This window comes from Crotalus tigris, unplaced genomic scaffold (assembly GCF_016545835.1).
Source record: "Crotalus tigris isolate CLP2741 ecotype Arizona unplaced genomic scaffold, ASM1654583v1 scf7180000023661.158680, whole genome shotgun sequence".
NCBI classification, from domain to species: domain Eukaryota; kingdom Metazoa; phylum Chordata; class Lepidosauria; order Squamata; family Viperidae; genus Crotalus; species Crotalus tigris.
The window spans coordinates 50,255-71,171 of record NW_024100105.1 but is presented as its reverse complement, the minus strand read 5'-3'; the positions used below and the strand labels follow the sequence as shown (position 1 = coordinate 71,171).

The following is a 20,917-nucleotide window of genomic DNA, read 5'->3' as shown; positions in this document are numbered from 1 at the left end:
TTTCACCTTCAGCACTTACTTAATGTCTTAATGCAGGGGTCTTCAAACTTGGCCCTTTTATGACTGGTGGACTTCAACTCCCAGAATTCCTCAACCAGGCACTCTGGCTGAGGAATTCTGGGAGTTGAAGTCCAACAGTCATAAAAGGGCCAAGTTTGAAGACCCCTGTCTTAATGTCTTGTCAAATAAGCAATGGAGGGGCATTGTTGGGCTTTGCTTAGGCGTCAGTTGGCCTTAATTTGGCCCTGAATGTTGTTGTTGTTAATTGCGAAGTGTCTGACCCATTGCGACCCCATGAACAACGTTCCTCCAGGTCTTCCTGTCCTCTACCATCTTCTAGAGTCCATTTAAGTTCACACCTACTGCTTCAGTGACTCCATCCAGCCACCTCATTCTCTGTCGTCCCTTTCTTCTATTTCCCTCAATCTTTCCCAGAATTAGGCCCTTCTCCAGTGAGTCCTTCCTTCTCATTAGGTGGCCCTGAATGTACGATGCTTGAGAACCAGTTTGGTGTAGTGGTTGAAGGCACTGGAGTAGAAAGCAGGACATGCTGAATTCTTGTCCTGCTTTAGGTACAAAGTCATCTGGGTAACCTTGAGCCGGTCACTCTCTCTTAGCCCCAGGGAGAAAGCAAGGGCAAACCTTTTCCAGAAAAACCTTGCCAAGAAAACTGCAGTGACTTATCTGGGCAATTGCCAGAAGTCAAACTTGACTCATAGGTGTGCATTTGCACATCACACACACACAAACACACACAAAGAGAGTGCTTGGTGGGAGAAAAAGGAAACTGAGGAATTCACTGATCCCTTAACCTGGCCCATAGACAGCCTTCTTTACCAGCCTTATTGTGGCAGAATAGAAGTTGGCAATGGGTGTAAGGCAGTGTTTCCCAAACTTGACAATTTTAAGGCATGAGGACTTCAACTCCCAGAATTCTAGGAGTTGACAATTTTAAGGCATGTGGAATTCTGGGAGTTGAAGTCCACATGCCTTAAAATTGTCAAGTTTGGGAAACACTGGTGTAAGGCAACTTCCACATCAAGGACTGGAGGGCAGCACTTTGACCTGGTCATGTGGAAAAGTCATGAGATGGTGTTTCCATTTTTCAGATAAATGCTTTCAGGGAAAGCTAGTATTCATTCCAGCTTAAAAAAACGAAATAATTCTGGACTCAGAGCACGCTTCATTTTGCAACTTGTTCATAATTCTTTTACATAACCCTACGATTAATTAACTCAAGCTTTCTGAATTTCAGCACTATACTGTGGGAGGGAGTAATGTTGTTGTCATTAGTATTTAAAACAATGCAATTTGAAATCTTTGCCAATTTCTGAGTCACTCAGTGATCTATCACAGACTCATAACTGCCTTCCTAATTCCATCCCTAATTTATGTGCAACACTTAGCACAGTTCTTTTTTCTTCCTAAATGTACTCAGCAGTTTAGTTTTTCCTCATATGAACCGCTTTTTTTAAAAAAATATGATTTTGTTGCCCTCCTCTGGACACTTTCCCCAGACATACACAACTCCATCCATTCCAATGCTATGATGTGGTCAACTTCAGTCATAGGATGTAAATATCAGAGGGATTAAAAAAAAAAAAGACTTGATTATGATTATATAATGAATATAGCTCATTACCATCACTGATCACTGTTTTTCTTTACTAAGCACTTAAGATTTTAAATTTTCCTAAGATTTAAAGATTTTGGAGCAAAGAGGGAAGTAGAGGGGGAGGGGAAGAGAAGGGAGAAGGGAAAAGAAAGGAAGAGGAGAGGAGATAGGAGAGGAGGAGAGGAGAAGAGAAGAAGAGAGAGGAGGATAGGAGAGGGGGAGAGGAGGATAGAAGAGAAGGTGAGAAGAGAAGAGAAAAGAAGGGACGGAGAGGAGAGGAGGAGAGTAGGATAGGAAAGAGAAGAGAAGAAGAGGATAGAAGGATAGGATAGGAGAAAAGAGAAGAGAAAAGAAGCAGAGGATAGGATAGGATAAGTGAAGAGAAGAAGAAGAAGAAGAAGAAGAAGAAGAAGAAGAAGAAGAAGAAGAAGAAGAAGAAGAAGAAGAAGAAGAAGAAGAAGAAGAAGAAGAAGACGAAGAAGAAGAAGAAGAAGAAGAAGAAGAAGAAGAAGAAGAAGAAGAAGAAGAAGAAGAAGAAGAAGAAGAAGAAGAAGAAGAAGAAGAAGAAGAAGAAGAAGAAGAGAGAAGGATGGGATGGGATGGGAAGAGAAGAGAAGAGAAGAGAAGAGAAGAGAAGAGAAGAGAAGAGAAGAGATACGACCGAAGTCTCGACGGGATACTTGGCTGCTTACAAAAGCGCACGAGACGGTGAAAGCCCTTTAGCGCTCGCCTCTGATTGGACGGGTGACGGGGGGGGCGGGCCCTGCTCGACAGCCTACTCTTAGCCGGGCTCTGAGCTCCGCTGAGATAAATACAGGTGGGCCAAGATGCCGCTGCAACACAGTTCTCCGACGCTCTCCGCGGCTTCAGGCTTCCCCGCGCAAAGATGTCTCAGACGCTCAAGCTGGCCACGAAGGCATCTTTGCTCGCGAAGCTCTTTCCTGAGCTGTGGGTGGAATCTCTCCTCGGGGCGCGATCGAAAGTTATTAAAACCCACAAGACTCTGGAGGAGATGCCGGGACCCAGCGCTCTCGGCTTCTTCACCGACCTTTTCTGCAAAAGAGGTCTGTCCCGACTGCATGAGCTTCAGGTAAGAGCCGCCTTGAGAAGATAGATAGATAGATAGATAGATAGATAGATAGATAGATAGATAGATAGATAGATAGATAGATAGGCAGGCAGGCAGGCAGGCAGGCAGGCAGGCAGACGACGATAGATAGATAGATAGATAGATAGATAGATAGATAGATAGATAGATAGATAGATAGATAGATAGATAGATAGACAGACAGATGATAGATAGATAGACAGATAGACAGACAGATGATAGATAGATAGATAGATAGATAGATAGATAGATAGATAGACAGACAGATGATAGATAGATAGACAGATAGATAGATAGACAGACAGACAGACAGATGATAGATAGATAGATAGACAGACAGACAGATGATAGATAGATAGACAGATAGATAGACAGACAGACAGACAGATGATAGATAGATAGATAGACAGACAGACAGACAGATGATAGATAGACAGATAGATAGATAGATAGACAGACAGACAGACAGATGATAGATAGATAGACAGATAGATAGATAGACAGATGACAGATAGATAGATAGACAGACAGACAGACAGATGATAGATAGATAGACAGATAGATAGATAGACAGACAGACGATGATAGATAGATAGACAGACAGACAGATGATAGATAGACAGACAGACAGACAGATGATAGACAGACAGACAGATAGACAGACAGATGATAGATAGATAGATAGACAGACAGACGATAGACAGACAGACAGACAGGCAATGATAGATAGATAGACAGACAGATGATAGATAGATAGACAGACAGACAGACAGATGATAGATAGATAGACAGACAGACAGACAGATGATAGATAGATAGACAGACAGATGATAGATAGATAGATAGACAGACAGATGATAGATAGATAGACAGACAGACGATAGATAGATAGACAGACAGACAGACAGATGATAGATAAACAGACAGACAGACAGACAGATGATAGATAGATAGATAGATAGATAGATAGATAGATAGATAGATAGATAGATAGATAGATAGATAGATGTAGGTAAAGAGAGAGAGATGAGATGAGAGAGATAGAGACTGACAGACAGGAGAATATCATCCCTACACCCTCATCACCCACTATGATAATCTCTCTATCCCTCTTCCTCTCGCTCTCCCCCTCCCCCCCTTCTCTCTCCTTTAAGGCTTGAAACTGTAATGAGTCTTTTCCTTAATGCTTCTCCCCATCAAAAAAGAAAACCCTTTTTCTTGTGAGGGCTTATGTAAAACCAATGAACTGCATAGTCTAAAAAAACCCGATCCTATGGACACTTCCCCACTTTTCTATCGATCCAAGATAACTTATAATCAAAAGCTTTCTAGGATTACCAATCGAAAGATGTGCAGCATTCTAGGCTTTCCTTTGCAAGCTGTGATATGTCTATGTGCGTAAGGAAATGTTTTGTGTGGGGTTTTTTTTTTTAAAAAAAGGTTTACAGATGGGAAATAACCAAGTCTGACTCTCCTGTAAAATATCTGTGAATGAAGCAAGGTAGTTGCACCATCCAAACCTCATCTAAGAGCTCTTTTTCTCAGTTATGGTTCCTTCCTTTTTTGGAAGGGGACAGTGGCCAGCAGGCACAGAGCACCTTTCGGGAACACAAGTCACATGCAGCATGACAAATTCTGCTCCCTTCTCCCCAGTTGTTTATTCAGGGGTGTCCTTACTGTGGGTCTCTTACTGTGTCAAAAAGAGACACGCTGAAAAGGGGTGCCCCAGAACAGAAGAAATGGCACCACTGGATAAGCAAATTTCTTCTGAATGTATGGCTCTTGATCCATGATTTCTCAAATTGTCCTTTGAATCCTTAATTCTTGGGTTTGTTTTTTTTTAACTTCATGGATGATGCCTTGATTATTTCTTTTTTAAGCTTCTGCCCAGAATTCCAATTATCTGAATAATCTCCTTGTGTGAATGTGGTGAAGCGATTGGCCCCTGGCGTCCTTAAAGCAGTGTGAAAATGAATCTCCAAGTTAAGGATGTGGCGTGAAATATACCCCCTAGGACTCTCATAAGCAATACTGAGCAATTCTCTAAAGCTTTGCTTAAAAATCTCTGTTGCTTCAGTGGGAGAGGAATCACGGGCACTTAATGACAATTCAGCAAGAGCTAGGCCAGATGAACAATAAGACATTCCTGAACCATGTCATAAGAGGAACCCCTGGCTTATGATGCCGTGTTTATAAAACTGGAATAGGTATCCTACAAGGCGCAGAAGTTCTGGGGTCAGGATCATCACTTGCATGTATGGAAACGTTGCAGTGGTTATTTCAGTAAATGTTAGTTCAGCACGTTCTTTCCTGGCTTGCTGGTCTACCGTGCTCGGTTACATAGACAGTAGCGTTTGTTGAAAAACCTAAGCCACTGAGCTGAGCAAAGCCATCTTGACCTTATGGCCATCTATAGCATTAAACTGTACTTACGTGCGCATGGAACACACTGTATAATTTTTAAATCACTGATAGTTCTGTGAGGTGAGTACAGATGAGAGTGCCCTAGCCCGTTCTTGTTTTAACACACAGTACATGTTCAATGAGTGTGTTCAGTAGTTGTCTCAATAAGACGGTGTTTTATTATATTTGTGGAAATTACTTCCTTCTGCATGCTCTAAAAAAGAGACTGTTTTATTTTACTTCCAAAATCTCTGCCATTCATCAATCCTTGTGTTTCCTGTAACTTTAGCACAATGGACACAAAACTTCTTTTTTTTTATTGAAGTGTTCTTGGTGTTTTCTGAATGTTGTTTTCTTGGCAACTTTTTTTATTGCCCCTATTTAAATTTACAATGGTCCTATTGTATAGAATAATTTTCTACTGCAATCCAATTCTTCCTACCAAAGGTCTCTGATAATCTGATATTGAGTTACATTACTGAAACATAGTAGTGCAAACTACTACACTATATTGTCAAAATAGGTTTGCAGGTTTAGCAGTACATCTTTAGATAGGCAGAGAAAAATATTCAGTACCTGTCTTATAAAATGCCCTTGCTGGCATCTATAATATCATTGTCCTGATTATCTCTGAAAATAATCTGAGGGGTGAAGAGAAGACTCTTTTGGACTACCATTCCAGTGTTAAGTTTGTTGAATGCTGTACTGGTAATCTAATGTCAATGATTTTCACAAAGGTAAAAAGACCCCCACATACCTTTTAAGATGGGTGAGGCTGTTTTGATTTATGCACCACTGCTGTCTTTGGATAATGTAGGAAGTATTCATGATGTGAGACTAAATATATATTCTCTCTTTCCATGTATATCCTCTAAGGACAATTGTATATATTCATTGTCACGATCCTTTTTTGCAATTAGATTATTGTTGATATACTATTGTACTTTCCAAACAGGGAAAAGCAAATGAACCATTGAAGAATGCTGATGCTTAACTTAAGAACTCAAGTTTTGTTTGTACTTAGATTTCTTTCACTTTTCTACTTTATCATAAGGGACATACAACCATAAGGAGTAGCAACTTAACAGAAAATCAGACTAAATAATGAAAGCTACTCAAGAATCTGCAGAAGACTAACCAAATAAATGAAAAGCACAATCTTACACATTTTCAGAGGGCCAAAAATCCTTTTGTGTCCCACTTTTAAGAGTCTATATCACAAGGAATCGATCCAAAGAAGACTAAACCTATTTTTCAGTCCCAGTTATTGCAGCAGAAAAAGCCCATTGACTTAGTTTTGTCACATAATCTTCAGGATTTAAATTGCCCCATCTTGTCCAATAAGCTACTGTCTTTGCACTGGCATTTTTTTTAGTGCTTCTTTAGATATTAAATCCAAGTTAATCCCTTTTCACATATGTGAAGATCCTTGCATTACAGAGGTACTGTGATGTACCGATGTACAAGTAGTCTTCAGCTTACAGCCACAATTGAGCCTAAAAATTATGTTGCTAAGTGAGAAATTTGTTAAGTGGGTTTTGCCCCATTTTATGACTTTTCTTGCCACGTTCATTAAGTGAATCACTGCAGCTCTTAAATTAGTAACACGGTGGTTAAGTGAAATCTGACTTCCCCGTTGACTTTGCTTCTCAGAAAGTCGCGAAAGGGAATCATATGTCTCTGGGGCACTGCAACCGTCATAAATGTGAGTCAATTGTCAAGCATCCAAATATAAGGCATGTGAACACAGGGATGCTGCAACGCTCATAAGTGTGAAAAATGGTCATAATGGTCACTTTTTTCAGCACCTTTGTAACTTGGAACGGTCACTAAACGAACTGTTCTAAGTCGAGGACTACCTTTATTTGGGTATTCATTTTGGACATCAGATGCTTATCCTTTTTGACATGGAGGTTACCAGTAAGGGAGAAAAATTCCACAATCAATTTTCCTTCAGGAAGGAAATGTAACTGTTGAGAAACTTGACACATGAAGTGTATCTTCCAGGGGTTCAGTATATTTTTGCCTGGAATGGATTGGATTTGAGATACTTCCCTTCTAGATACTTCCTAATTTAGTAATCCCTTCAGAAATTATGCAGAGTTTGGGGTTCATCAAACAAAAGAGATGGGAGGGGGGAGTGTTATTATGTTTCCTGACTGGATCTTCTTCCCTGAGTGGGAAAGCCATTGGATCATTATGGGATCCCTCCTCACAAGCTTCTCTCCTGCTCTCCTCCTAGATTGAAGGCAAGGCTAAATACGGCCCGGTTTGGAAGGCTAGTTTTGGGCCCATCCTCACAGTCCATGTGGCAGATCCCAGTCTGATTGAACAGGTGCTAAGACAGGAAGGCAAGCATCCCATTCGCTCCGACCTCTCCTCCTGGAAGGATTATCGAGTGTGCCGAGGCCATGCATACGGGCTGCTTACAGCGTAAGTATTTGCTGCCTTTTGTTGTCCAGGCAGGCTGGCAGGAGTCCATGTTGCAGGAGAGTTCCCCTGAAGGCTGTCCTTGCAGAGGTTATTCCATTTTCATTATTTCCCACCCAGCAAATAATTTCATGCATTGATTAGCTATGGAGTAGCTCCCCCTAGTGACTTCCCGGAGACTTTCAAGAAGGTTTTATGCATATGAAGAGGGGGCTCTGATGGCCATTTAGGCAGCCATTTTAAAAGCCCGTTGCCATTCATCCTTTGGTTTATAGGAGTTTCTGCTCTTGAGACAGCTAACTATCAGAACTAGAAAATAAACAATCAAACTTGAAAATAAGAATCAAAGCCCAATATAATACAAAGCCCCATATAATACAACCTTTATCCACGCAACATATAAATCTTGTCTGAAAGGGGAAGAATTTCTTGCTCTCTAGGAAGCAAAAAACCAGGAAAGCTGTTGGCTCTCCAAAGTTTGCAAGTTGAGAAGGCTGCAGGAGCTTAGAAAGACCAAGATAGGACAGCCCCACCAGTAGGTCAAGTGAACCAGTTACTTCGGGCAGCCAAAGCAAGTGAAGTGGGTGGGGGATAGAGTTGTGTGTAGTTGCCCTGAACCAGGTCAACTAGTCTTCTGCCCTCAATTCCAATAATGTGTGTTGTCTTTCAATCAGTGCTCAAGTAAGATCTGACTGCCAGTTCACTTAGGTTTTGGGTGGGGAGGGCTGCTATCTCACAGAAGGCAACATATTATTCTGAAAAAAAATTTCTGTTCCTGAGCAATGTGGATATCAACAGTATTGTCTGTTCCCATGACACAAAAACACATCTTAAGGCAGCGGAGACTGTAGACAATTGTGTAATTTACCACTACTACCTACACATACTCACAAAACATGTGTAGGTGGTGGTGGTGAATTACACAATTGACTACAGCCTCTGCTGTCTTAAGATATGTTTTCATGTCACGGGATAAGATGTTTCCTGCCCTCTCTATTTCTCACACAAAATCAGCAGAATTGGGCAGTAATGGAAACTCTGGAGCAAAGATCTCAGATCGTCCTACATGAAGGATTTCACAGCTGGGTTGCGTAATGGGAGGGACACACCTTATTTATTGTCTTTTATATATCACTATATGCCACTCTAACCGATGGACCCTCCAAAGCTACGGCACACAACATTTCTGACCATCGGCCAGACTGGCTGAAGCTGCCAGCCACCGAATTTTAGTCACAGCTTGTTTACTTTAAATGCCGAGCTGAAATTATTCTCTTTCTTCTGGCATCTCAGCCTTCTGGCTCTGGAAAGGGTAGGCTAAAATCCTTAAAGCATCAGGTCAAGGATTCTGTCATACTACAGGTAGTCCTCAACTTACAACAGTTCATTTAGTGACCGTTCAAAGTTACAACGCCCTTGAAAAAAAGTGACTTGTGACTGTTTTTCACACTTACGATGGTTATAGCCTTCCCTGAGGTCATGTGAGCAAAATTCAGACACTTGGCCTCATATTTATGACGGTTGCAGTGTCCCAGGGAATCATGTGCTCCCCTTTTGCGACTTTCTGACAAGCGAAGTCAATAGGAAAGCCAGATTCACTTAACAACTGTGCCACTAACTTAACAACCACAGTGGTTCACTTAACAATTGGGGCAAGAAAGGTTGTAAGATGAGGCAAAATTCACTTAGCAAATGTCTCAACAACAGAAATCTTGGGTTCAATTGTGGCCGTAAGTCGAGGACTACCCGTATGAGTGCGTGAATGGAGATAACTTTGAATCATAAGGACTAGCCTCATGGCTAGTCTGCTTCATTTTGTGTTTCTTCCTTTGGAGGACTGCTCCCTAGAGCTGGCCTGTAGAGGACCAGAGGGAAGGAGAGACCCTCATGTTTGCATTACGTGAGAACAGCAGAATCTTGCTGAGTCTTCTGCAAGCATACAAACTGGGAAGTGAGAAATCGCTCTGAGGGCCTCACTAAACCGTGGGGATGATTCAGGCTCCCTCCATAGGGGTTGTCCCATCTGCTGGCTGGTGGCTTCCACAGCCTGGACCGGTGCAGGATATGAGTAACAAGAAAAGGAAATGTAACAAAGAGATAAGCCCTCAGCCCTTTTGGAAGGGCTCTGGGCTGTTTGTTTACAGATTATTAGTGGACTATCTATCCCAGTGTGGTGTAATGATTAAGGCCTCAGGCTAGAAACCAGGAAGCTGAGTTCTAATCTTGCCTGGGGCACACAGCCAACTGAGTGATCTTGGTCCAGTCACTTTCTCTCCGCCCAATGAATGATGCAATGGTAAACCACTACTGAAAAACCTTGCCAGGAGCGACTTATGCAATCAATCTCTGAGAATCAGACATAATTGAATGGGGGGGGGGAATCTCTTTTCCGAGGGTGGAGGTGTAGCTCTGCCAAGCTGATACTTATATCTCTCTTTGGAAATGGGAGAATGTCCTTGCTGGTTTCTAAGTTTTCTCTTCCCAGAGCTTTCCTCCTGCCCAGCAGGCTAACGGAGGCTGTTTTCTACCCTGCAGGGAAGGTGAGGAGTGGCAGCAAATTCGCAGCATCCTAGGAAAACATATGCTGAAGCCCAAGGAGGTGGAATCGTACACGGGCACCCTGAATGAGGTGGTCAGTGATCTGATCTGCCGGCTGCAGCACCAGAGAAATCTCCATGAGCGACACGTTGTCAAGAATGTGGCTGATGAATTCTACAAGTTTGGATTAGAAGGTACCTTATCGCTATGCCTGTTTTGTAATCGCCCCACCAAACTTCATCTGTATCAAAGTTACACTGGCGACTTCATTTACAAATAGAGAAACATAGCATGATGTTATAACGTAGTACAATGGAGCCGGGCTGAATTTATCTGAGATAAGCTACAATTAGTCCTCAACTTAGTCATAGCACTGAAAAAAGTGATTTGCAACTGGTCCTCACACTTACGACCGTCGCAGCATCCCACAAATCAAAATTTTGGTGCTTGGCAACCGGTGCGTATTTACAATGGTTGCAGTGTCCTGGGTCACATGATTGCCAGAGTCATTTTGCTATGACAAATCGCTTTAATGAGTAAATAAAATAAAATAAAAATTTCAATCTTGCCATCCAGCTTCTCACAAGCAAAGTCAATGGGAGAAGTCAAGTTTGCTTAACAATCGCATGAGTCACTTAATAACTGCACTGACAACTGTGGCAAAAATGGTCATAAAATTAGGAAGGACTTACTTAACAACCACCCTACTTAACAACAGAAATTCTGGTCCCAATTGTGGCCAGAAGTCGAGGACTACCTACATACTATTTTTATAGGGTTGATGATACAAACACGTAAGAATATTTAATTTATACTTTTCTCCCCATACATCTTTCATTACTACTCTCTTTAGCACAATTATACCATCACTTAATGAGTCCTCAATAAATGTTCATGTTCCAAGTTTCTTGTTAATCAGAGGGCTTTAGGCATTAAAATAACGGCAACTTTTGTTGAATTCTGCAAAGTGAAAACCTCTAACTTCAATATTTAAATTTAATTCTTTAACTACAATTTAAAAACCCTGATGGTTGCAGAGAAAAAGTTGAAAGTATGTTGCCAGTGCTTGTTTAAAAAAACCAAAACAAAATTCAGCTACTAAGGGATGAAGTTTGGTGTAGAAAGTTTCTGCTGTAATGATTGAAGTGTCCATTCTTTTAATTCCCTTCCTGGCTTGGTTTTTTTAGGTATTTCTTCGGTCCTCTTTGAATCCCGCATTGGCTGCCTGGAACCCAAAGTTCCAGAAGAAACAGAGAAGTTCATTAGCTCCATCAACACCATGTTTGTCATGACTCTGCTCACGATGGCCATGCCCAAATTTTTGCACCAAATTTTTCCTAAGCCATGGCAGAAGTTCTGTGAATCTTGGGACTATATGTTTGAGTTTGGTGAGTGTTGCTGCCACTGAACTTTTTTACTTTAAATAATATTTAACTAATCTTTGATTTGGAGCTGAAAGATGGGTGGCTATATAAATGTTATAAATAGAGATAGATGATAGACAGATATAGATGAGCGATTAGATAGGTAGATAGATAGATGATTGATAGATGATAGATAGAAAGATAGATGATGATGATAGATAAGATGATATAGATAAATAGATAGATGATTGTTGTTGTTAATTGCGAAGTCGTGTCCGACCCATCGCGACCCCATGGACAACGTTCCTCCAGGTCTTCCTGTCCTCTACCATCTTCTGGAATCCATTTAAATTCACACCTACTGCTTCAGTGACTCCATCCAGCCATCTCATTCTCTGTCGTCCCCTTCTTCTATTGCCCTCAATCTTTCCCAGCATTAGGCCCTTCTCCAGTGAGTCCTTCCTTCTCATTAGGTGGCCAAAGTATTTGAGTTTCAACTTCAGGATCTGGCCTTCTAAAGAGCAGTCGGGGTTGATCTCTTCTAGGACTGACCGGTTTGAACGCCTTGCAGTCCAAGGGACTCGCAGGAGTCTTCTCCAGCACCATAGTTCAAAGGCCTCAATTCTTTTGCGCTCAGCCTTTCTTATGGTCCAACTTTCACAGCCATACATTGCAACTGGGAAAACCATGGCCTGGACTATACGCACTTTTGTTGGCAGGGTGATGTCTCTGCTTTTTAGTATGCTGTCTAGATTTGCCATAGCTTTCCTCCCCAGGAGCAAGCGTCTTTTAATTTCTTGGCTGCAGTCCCCATCTGAGGTGATCTTGGAGCCCAGAAAAATAAAATCTGTCACTACCTCCATTTCTTCCCCATCTATTTGCCAGGAACTGAGAGGGCCAGATGCCATGATTTTGGTTTTCTTAATGTTGAGTTTCAAGCCAACTTTTGCACTCTCCTTCTTCACCCGCATCAAGAGGCTCTTTAGTTCCTCTTCACTTTCTGCCATTAGAGTGGTATCATCTGCATATCTTAGGTTGTTGATATTTCTCCCGGCAATCTTAATTCCAACTTTTGATTCATCTAGCCCTGCCTTTCTCATGATGTGCTCTGCATATAAGTTAAATAGGCAGGGCGACAGTATACAGCCTTGCCGGACTCCTTTTCCAATTTTGAACCAATCAGTGGTTCCGTGTTCGGTTCTCACTGTTGCTTCTTGACCCGCATATAGGTTTCTCAAGAGACAAATGAGATGGTCTGGTACTCCCATCTCTTTAAGAACTTGCCACAATTTGTTGTGATCCACACAATCAAAGGCTTTTGCATAGTCAATGAAGCAGAAGTAGATGTTTTTCTGGAACTCCCTAGCTTTCTCCATGATCCAGCGTATGTTGGCAATTTGATCTCTAGTTCCTCTGCCTCTTCGAAATCCTGCCTGTACTTCTGGTAGTTCTCGATCCACATACTGCTGGAGTCTAGCTTGTAGGATTTTAAGCATAACTTTACTAGCATGTGAAATGAGTGCAATGGTGCGATAGTTTGAACATTCTTTGGCATTGCCTTTCTTTGGAATTGGAATGTAAACTGACCTTTTCCAATCCTGTGGCCACTGTTGAGTTTTCCAAATTTGCTGGCAAATTGAGTGTAGCACTTTTACTGCATCGTCTTTTAAGATTTTGAATAGCTCAGCTGGAATACTGTCACCTCCACTAGCTTTGTTGTTGCTCAGATTTTCTAAGGCCCATTTCACTTCACATTCTAGGATGTCTGGTTCGAGGTCAGTGACCATCTCATTGTGGTTATCTGGGATGTTAAGCTCATTCTTGTATAGTTCTTCTGTGTAGTTTTGCCATCTCTTCTTAATCTCTTCTGCCTCTGTTAGGTCTCTGCCATTTTGGTCCTTTATCATGCCCATCTTTGCATGAAACGTTCCCTTCATATCTCCAATTTTCTTGAAGAGATCTCTGGTCCTCCCTATTCTGTTGTTTTCTTCTATTTCTTTGCACTGTTCATTTAAGAAGGCATTCTTATCTCTTCTAGCTACTCTCTGGAATTCTGCATACAATTGGGTGTATCTTTCTCTTTCTCCTTTGCCTTTCGCTTCCCTTCTTTCCTCAGCTATTTGCAAAGCTTCCTCAGACAGCCATTTTGCTTTCTTGCATTTCTTTTTCTTTGGGATGGTTTTAGTTGCTACCTCTTGTACAATGTTGCGAACTTCCATCCATAGTTCTTCAGGCACTCTGTCTATCAGATCCAGTTCCTTAAATCTATTTGTCACCTCTACTGTATATTCATCAGGAATATGATTTAGTTCATACTTGAGTGGCCTAGTGCTTTTCCCTACTTTTTTCAATTTAAGCCTAAATTTTGCAACGAGAAGCTCATGATCTGAGCCACAGTCAGCTCCTGGTCTTGTTTTTACTGACTGTATAGAGCTTCTCCATCTTTGGCTGCAGAGCACATAGTCAATCTGATTTCTATGTTGACCGTCTGGTGATGTCCATGTGTAGAGCCGTCTCTTGGGTTGTTGGAAAAGAGTGTTTGTTATGACCATCGTATTCTCTTGACAAAATTCTATTAGCCTGTGCCCTGCTTCATTTTGTACTCCAAGGCCAAACTTGCCTGTTATTCCGGTTATCTTTTGGCTTCCTACCTTAGCATTCCAATCCCCCATGATGATAAGGACATCATTTTTTGGTGTTAATTCTATAAGGTGCTGTAGGGCTTCATAGAACCGGTCAATTTCATCCTCTTCAGCACCAGTGGTTGGGGCATAGATTTGGACTACTGTGATATTGAATGGTTTGCCTTGGATTCGAATTGAGATCATTCTGTCATTTTGGGGATTGTATCCCAGTATTGCTTTTCCTATTCTTTTATTGACTATGAAGGCTACTCCATTTCTTCTGAGGGATTCTTGCCCACAGTAGTATACCTGATGGTCATCTGAGTTAAATTCACCCATTCCTGTCCATTTTAGTTCGCTGATTCCTAAGATGTCGATGTTCAGTCTTGTCATCTCTTTTTTGACTACGTCTAGCTTGCCTTGATTCATGGATCTTACATTCCAGGTTCCTATGGAGAAAAAATCTTTACAGCATCGGACTCTCCTTTCACCACCAGATATATCCACAGCTGAGCGTCCTTTCGGCTTTGGCCCAGTCGCTTCATTCTTTCTGGTGCTACTAGTACTAGCCCTCTGCTCTTCCCCAGTAGCATATTGGACACCTTCCGACCTGAGGGGCTCATCTTCCAGCGTCATATCTTTTTTCCTTTTAGTACTGTCCATGGGGTTTTCATGGCAAAGATACTGGGGTGGTTTGCCATTTCCTTCTCCAGTGGATCACATTTTGTCAGAACTCTCTGCTATAACCTGTCCGTCTTGGGTGGCCCTGCACGGCATAGCTTATAGCTTCACTGAGTTACGCAAGCCCCTTCGCCACGACAAGGCAGTAATCCATAAAGGGGAGATAGATGATATATGGTAGATAAATGACAGATAGAAGATAGATGATGATAGATAGATAAGATGAGATAGATAGATAGATAGATAGATAGATAGATAGATAGATAGAGAGAGAGAGAGAGAGAGGTAGGTAGGTAGGTAGATAGATAGATAGATAGATACATAGATACATAGATACATAGATAGATAGATGACAGATAGAAGATAGATGATTATGATAGATAAGATGAGATAGATAGATAGATAGATAGATAGATAGATAGAAGATAGATGATGATGATAGATAGATGACAGATAGAAGATAGATGATGATTAGATAGATAGATAGATAGATAGATAGATAGATAGATAGATAGATAGATAGATAGATAGATAGTCTTATGTGATTATCAATGTTATTGTTAGTATTATTTATTATAAAGCATGGCTTTATAAGGACCAGAAATGTGCTATTTCTCATTTCATTTTCTGTTACAATTGTCTTTTTCTCCTTGCACATTATTCAGGAATTTCCCTGAATGCAGAATTAAAATAGCAGTATTTTGAGTATTTGATTGAAGGGTAGTGTGTAAATACTTAAAACAAATAGATACCTATTGCTAACATGTTAGCGAGAGCCAGGGATAGTCTATGTACAAGATGATATTCTCCTGTTTGCCTAAGATCATATTAAAACAAGAAACAAGAAACATTCAGACTTGACTGATATGTCGTGAATGTTGTTGAATATGTTGTTGGATGGCTCCAACAAAGAGACAAGGAATGATCTTTTGCCCATTTCTTTTCTAGCCAAAGGACACATTGATAAGCGAATGGCTGAAGTTTCAGAAAGAATCAACCAGGGGGAGAAAGTCGAAGGAAAATACCTCACTTATTACTTGGCACAAGAAAAACTCTCCATGAAATCCATCTATGGAAATGTGACCGAGCTCCTGCTAGCTGGTGTGGACACAGTAAGTATTTGGGGATGCTCTAAAATAGAACATTTTCTATACTTGCAAGCATTATTTCTCTCTAGCTGCGGAAGCCACATCCAATTTTTCAGCTGAAACTAGTTTGTGTGATGGGGAAAGCATTGATAGATTTTGTGGGCAACAGATTAGAGGGATAATCTCATCTTCTTATGGTGGACTTAACTGTTCTGCAGGCCCCGATAACCTTATCTTGAATAGTCAGGAGGACCATATTCCTTCCCTTGAGTAGCTGTTCTGTAGGGGAGGACAAGGATGTAGGTGTGATGGGATTGTGCCTGAACCTGAAATTTATTTCCTGTGTCCATTGCTTAGAGCAAGGACAGCTTTCCCCAATCAGGAACTTCCCAATAGTGTTAGATTGCATTTCCCATCATTTCCAGTTAGTGAGGGATATAGTCTAGCACAGGGATAGGCAACCTTGGCTCTTTTATGACTCGTGGATTTCAACTCCCAGAATTCCTGAGCCAGCCATGCTGAGGGGAAAGGGAGAGGTTTCCAAGCTGAGACATGCTGGCTCAGGAATTCTGGGAGTTGAAGTCCACGAGTCATAAAGTTGCCAAGGTTGAGAACCCCTGCTCTAGGGGATGGTGCTCATCTGTTTCTTAGCTGAGGGAGCCAGCGTTGTCTGAGGACATTTTTCCTGGTCATATGGCCTCCTTGCAGCTTTGTTTAATGCAGCTAATAGTATTAGCTGCTCTGCTCTTTACCTGGCATAATCTGATGGAGGTACATGGATTCCATCCATGATTCTTAGTTTGTGTTCTTTGGCTGTACGAAAGAAGAATACTCTAGAGCAGGGGTAGGCAACCTTGGCTCTTTTATGACTCGTGGACTTCAACTCCCAGAATTCCTGAGTCAGCATAGCTTCTGGGAGTTGAAGTCCACGAGTTATAAAAGAGCCAAGGTTGCCTACCCCTGCTCTAGACAGCTAGCTCAAAAAACAGTACGGACTACTTTCAACAATGCCTCCAGCCTGACAGAGGGCCTATTCTCTATATCTTTAGACTAGTTCTGAATCCATTTCTCTCTGTATCCCTGTAGATCTCAAGCACTTTGTCCTGGAGTTTGTATGAGTTGTCCCGTCACCCTCAGATACAAGCTGCTGTCCATGAAGAAATCACCACCGTGATGCAGGACGGACTCATTCCAACAGCTGCTGAGGTCGCTCAGATGCCTCTGCTGAAGGCGGTGGTGAAGGAGGTCCTGAGGTGAGTCTTGTTTCAGGAGCAGATGGGAAGCTGGTATGCGGCAGGTAGAAACACAGAAACATCCTGTGTTGATCTTGCTAGGGAAAGCTGAAAAGATGGATAGGTTTCTCCTTGCCCAGAAGCCAGCTAGGGTGCTTTTCAGGGCAGAAGCTGAATGGTAGCAGTTCAAGGTCACTTGTTATTTTTAAGACCTTCTCTTAATATCAGCCTTCTATTCTTGTCAGCCTTTGGCATTCAGAGATGCCAAGTTTTATCATCCGTAACTTATTTGTTCATGTAAAAATCCATTTGAGTACAGGTAGTTGCTTGGCTTACACTGTTTGCTTCAAAGTTACGATAGACTCACCACAAACTACTTATGAGCCAATTTTGAAGGCCGTAATACACATATTCCTCATGGTCAGGGTGTCACCTTTTGGACACTTGTCAAAAGGCTCACCTTTATGGCTTTTTGCAGAATCCTGAGATCACATGACCACAAATTTTGGAGTTTTTTTTTTCTGGTTTCTGGTATTTACTTCCAGTCAAAAAAATTCCCATTAGGTAAAATGGGTTATCAGCCACCACAAAAAATTGGCTCCAATCACATGGTAACCCACAGAGGCTGGATGCAAATTTAGCTTCCTAGTTAGATAACTTTATTTTTATCAACATGCTTTGCTCTGAATATCGATACTCCTCGGCAGCTGAGCAAAGAGTGAAATCTGTGATTTCTTTAAAATAACTTGTGCTTTTGTTTGCTCTTTACAGATTGTACCCAGTGATTCCTGGTAATGCACGAGTCGTTTCAGACAGGGATATCGAAGTGGGAGACTATATCATCCCTAAGAAGGTGAGCAAGGGCAGAGATGATGCAAATGGAAATGGAAAAAAAGCACAGTAACCATTAGTCTGCAGTATTTTGCCACAAACCATTCGTGTCTCATTTGGATACAACAATTAGAAGCAACTGCTGAGTTAAGCTATGAGTCTACTCAAAACAAGACTGATACTCTAGACAAAATGTGATCTCAGCCACATGTGATTGATCTAGGATGGTAGTTACCAGCTGCCCATGATGTGCTGCTGGTGTTCTCCTTACATGTCTAATGTGCAACAAAGTTGTAAGGAGCACAGAAGTGATGAAGTCCTTTCCAAGAGGAAAAAATTAATAACATACAATAAATGGGAAGAAAGAGTAAAGTAGATACAACTATTCACTGTAGGACACCAGGGAGATCTAAAACAAACCTGTTACTCTGGGTCCCCAAGTCTCTGGAAATGTATAAATATTTTGGGATAAGCATACAGGAATTTTTATTACACTGGAACTCAAGGAAAGGATTCCTTAATGGAAATATTGTCTTAAGGGCAAAATGAAGACAAGGGACCATTGAAGGTTTGGGTCAAGAAATGGGAACTAAGAAAACACTTCAAGAAGGACAAGGAAGTGGATGTAGAGCAATGAATCACGTAGACACTCTGAACATGGGTCTCTGAATTGCTTTTCTCATGAGGCTCCTTTTTTCCCCCTCTTCCTCTTTTCTTTAGACCCTGATAACCCTTTGCCATTTTGCTACCTCTCGAGATGAAAAGTACTTCTTCGATCCCAACTCCTTCCAGCCTGAGCGATGGCTGCAGAAGAACGCTTCACACCACCCCTATGCCTCCATTCCCTTTGGCTTTGGCAAACGCAGTTGCATTGGCCGACGCATTGCGGAACTTGAAGTATATCTGGCACTAGCTAGGGTACGGTCTACAGATGGTGATGATGATGATGATGATGATAATGATATTTTCCAGATAGGTTCTTGCTCTACAACTGGCATGCTTGAAAACTTGGAATTTTGGGGAGGTGGGGGGAAGGACATAATGGCAAAACATTGTCATCTCTCTTTCTTTCTTTCTTTCTTTCTTTCTTTCTTTCTTTCTTTCTTTCTTTCTTTCTTTCTTTCTTTCTTCCTTCCTTCCTTCCCTCCCTCCCTCCCTCCTTCCTTCCTTCCTTCCCTCCCTCTTTATTAAATTTATATGCCACTCATCTTACTATTAAAGGAACTCTTACTATTAAAGGAATTCTGGGTGGCTGTCTTCCATTTTTAAATCTCCCATGTTTCCCATTAATTATTCCCTTTTTTTTCTGCAAAAATATCACTAAGAGAAAAAGATGGAATAGTTGCATGAGGATTTTGGATCAGTCAGGTTATAGCTGCCCTGTTTGAATGCATTTCTCCTCCCACCTCCAATAGTTAGACTTCGTACTGTAAATTGAGATGACAACGTTAAAATTAAAAATTGTCTCACTGAGTTAAAGTTAGCCTGCTCTCAAAGAATGCTAAAAGGTTCCTTTCTTTCCCTTTAAAAAAAAACAGATCCTGATGCATTTTGAAGTGAAACCTGAAGAGGAGGGGCAAATTGTAAACCCCATGACACGGACCTTGCTTGTGCCAGAGAAGGACATCAATTTGCAGTTTCTCAGTCGTTGAAACCAGACAAAACAAGGGAAAACTATTGACTTGGATTTCCTGTTAATGCACAACTGGTGCTTATAGAACCTTACTGTATAAAATTCGGTAGCCCCGAGTGGAGCTACCTGTTTGAATTCTTGATATTGGTTTGAAAGGACAACAAAAGAGGGTGAAGACCCATGTTGCTGAGCAAGGTTAGCTCCAGAGAAATCCCCTCTGCAGTTCTGGGACATGGACACTTCAAAATGACTTCAACACTAAGAATGATTCCCAGTCTCCATCTAGGCTATGAAAAACCAGCCAAACCCTATTTCAAATCTCAGCCACAGCAATAACACAAATTGCTAAAAAGCAATAGAGTGTGGTTTCCTTAACTCAGGATTTTGAATGAAAAGACTTTCTTCTGATTTGTAGCTGTAATCAGAACTCCTCTAAAATTCCCCTTTTACAACCCTGTAGTCCCTTAATTCGGGGCAGAGTTGATGGAGCTGAGCATTTACTGGCTGGATGCCCTTCCTGATGCCATATGGAGTTCGCGTTTTTTTTCTTTACGCCCTAGGAGAGAAACATCTGCTGCTACTTAGGATTGAACTCTCAACCTTCTGGGTGGGAGGCGAATGTCTTCACCACTAGGCCACCACGCCATAATCAGAACTCCTCTATTGCTGTGAAAACACAGTGGATATATCACATTTAGAACTTTGGGAATGGAACAATTATGTATCTCGGTGCCTTATTGTTATTATTGTCATGCTAATTTTTAATATTTAATGCATTTCTCAACATATTTATATTTTTCTAGCTTGTAATTTATGAATAGAGAAATGTTGGTAGCAGAAGCTGTCAGAAAGAAAAAAAACTTTTATCTTTAAAAATGAAGTAAGGTTTTTTTGTATTTTGAAACAGTTGTACTGAAGCAATTTCTGTAATTACAATGGATCACGTCCATTTGGTGCTATATTTATTTTTTATCTTTGAATTAAATAATGAACTTTTTTTTAAAAAAAATATGATACTGACTCTGCCTGTGCTTTAAGGTCACAATAAATCTAAATTGGGTTGAGGGACAAATCTGTGGTTATCTACTCCCGCTACATATTTAAAGTTGCAACTAAGAGAATTATGTAATTCTGATTCCCCAAAGGTGATATAACATGATATACACTCAGGATCATCGAAAGAAAACACTCATCACTCCTCAAATTGTAACACCCACTATTCTGGAGAGAAGCTAAGCTATATAAACCGATTATAAATCAGATAAAGCTTGAAACGATAAGCATCCCTTTTAAAAACATTTAAATTAGGGTGTTCAACATTGGCAACTTTAAAACTTATGGACTTCAACTCCCAGAATTCCTCAGCCAGC

The 20,917-nt window shown here is 41.1% G+C and overlaps 1 protein-coding gene across 2 annotated transcripts; it reads left to right on the top strand.

Annotated features, from left to right (window-relative positions):
* The first annotated feature begins 2,223 nt into the window (after positions 1-2,223).
* LOC120297684 (25-hydroxyvitamin D-1 alpha hydroxylase, mitochondrial) lies at positions 2,224-20,902 on the top strand. Of its 2 annotated transcripts, XM_039320601.1 has the most exons (9): positions 2,224-2,705; positions 7,369-7,559; positions 10,092-10,288; positions 11,282-11,482; positions 15,712-15,875; positions 16,938-17,104; positions 17,855-17,936; positions 18,635-18,832; positions 19,453-20,902. In XM_039320601.1, exons 1-9 carry the CDS (start codon positions 2,502-2,504, stop codon positions 19,564-19,566), a joined length of 1,518 nt encoding a protein of 505 aa, XP_039176535.1. In that variant the 5' UTR covers positions 2,224-2,501; the 3' UTR covers positions 19,567-20,902. The 2 variants fall into 2 exon arrangements, with proteins under 2 accessions (XP_039176535.1, XP_039176534.1); XM_039320600.1 differs by having other exon boundaries at positions 18,635-20,902.
* Positions 20,903-20,917: the final 15 nt, after the last annotated feature.

What these genes read in the sequence shown, in the direction of transcription:
- LOC120297684 (XM_039320600.1), top strand. Translation starts at nt 2,502, where the DNA reads ATGTCTCAGACGCTCAAGCTGGCCACGAAGGCATCTTTGCTCGCGAAG. An exon ending in CTACAAGTTTGGATTAGAAG is followed by an intron (nt 10,289 to 11,281) that starts GTACCTTATCGC and finishes TGGTTTTTTTAG; the next exon opens with GTATTTCTTCGGTCCTCTTT. An exon ending in GGACTATATGTTTGAGTTTG is followed by an intron (nt 11,483 to 15,711) that starts GTGAGTGTTGCT and finishes TTTCTTTTCTAG; the next exon opens with CCAAAGGACACATTGATAAG.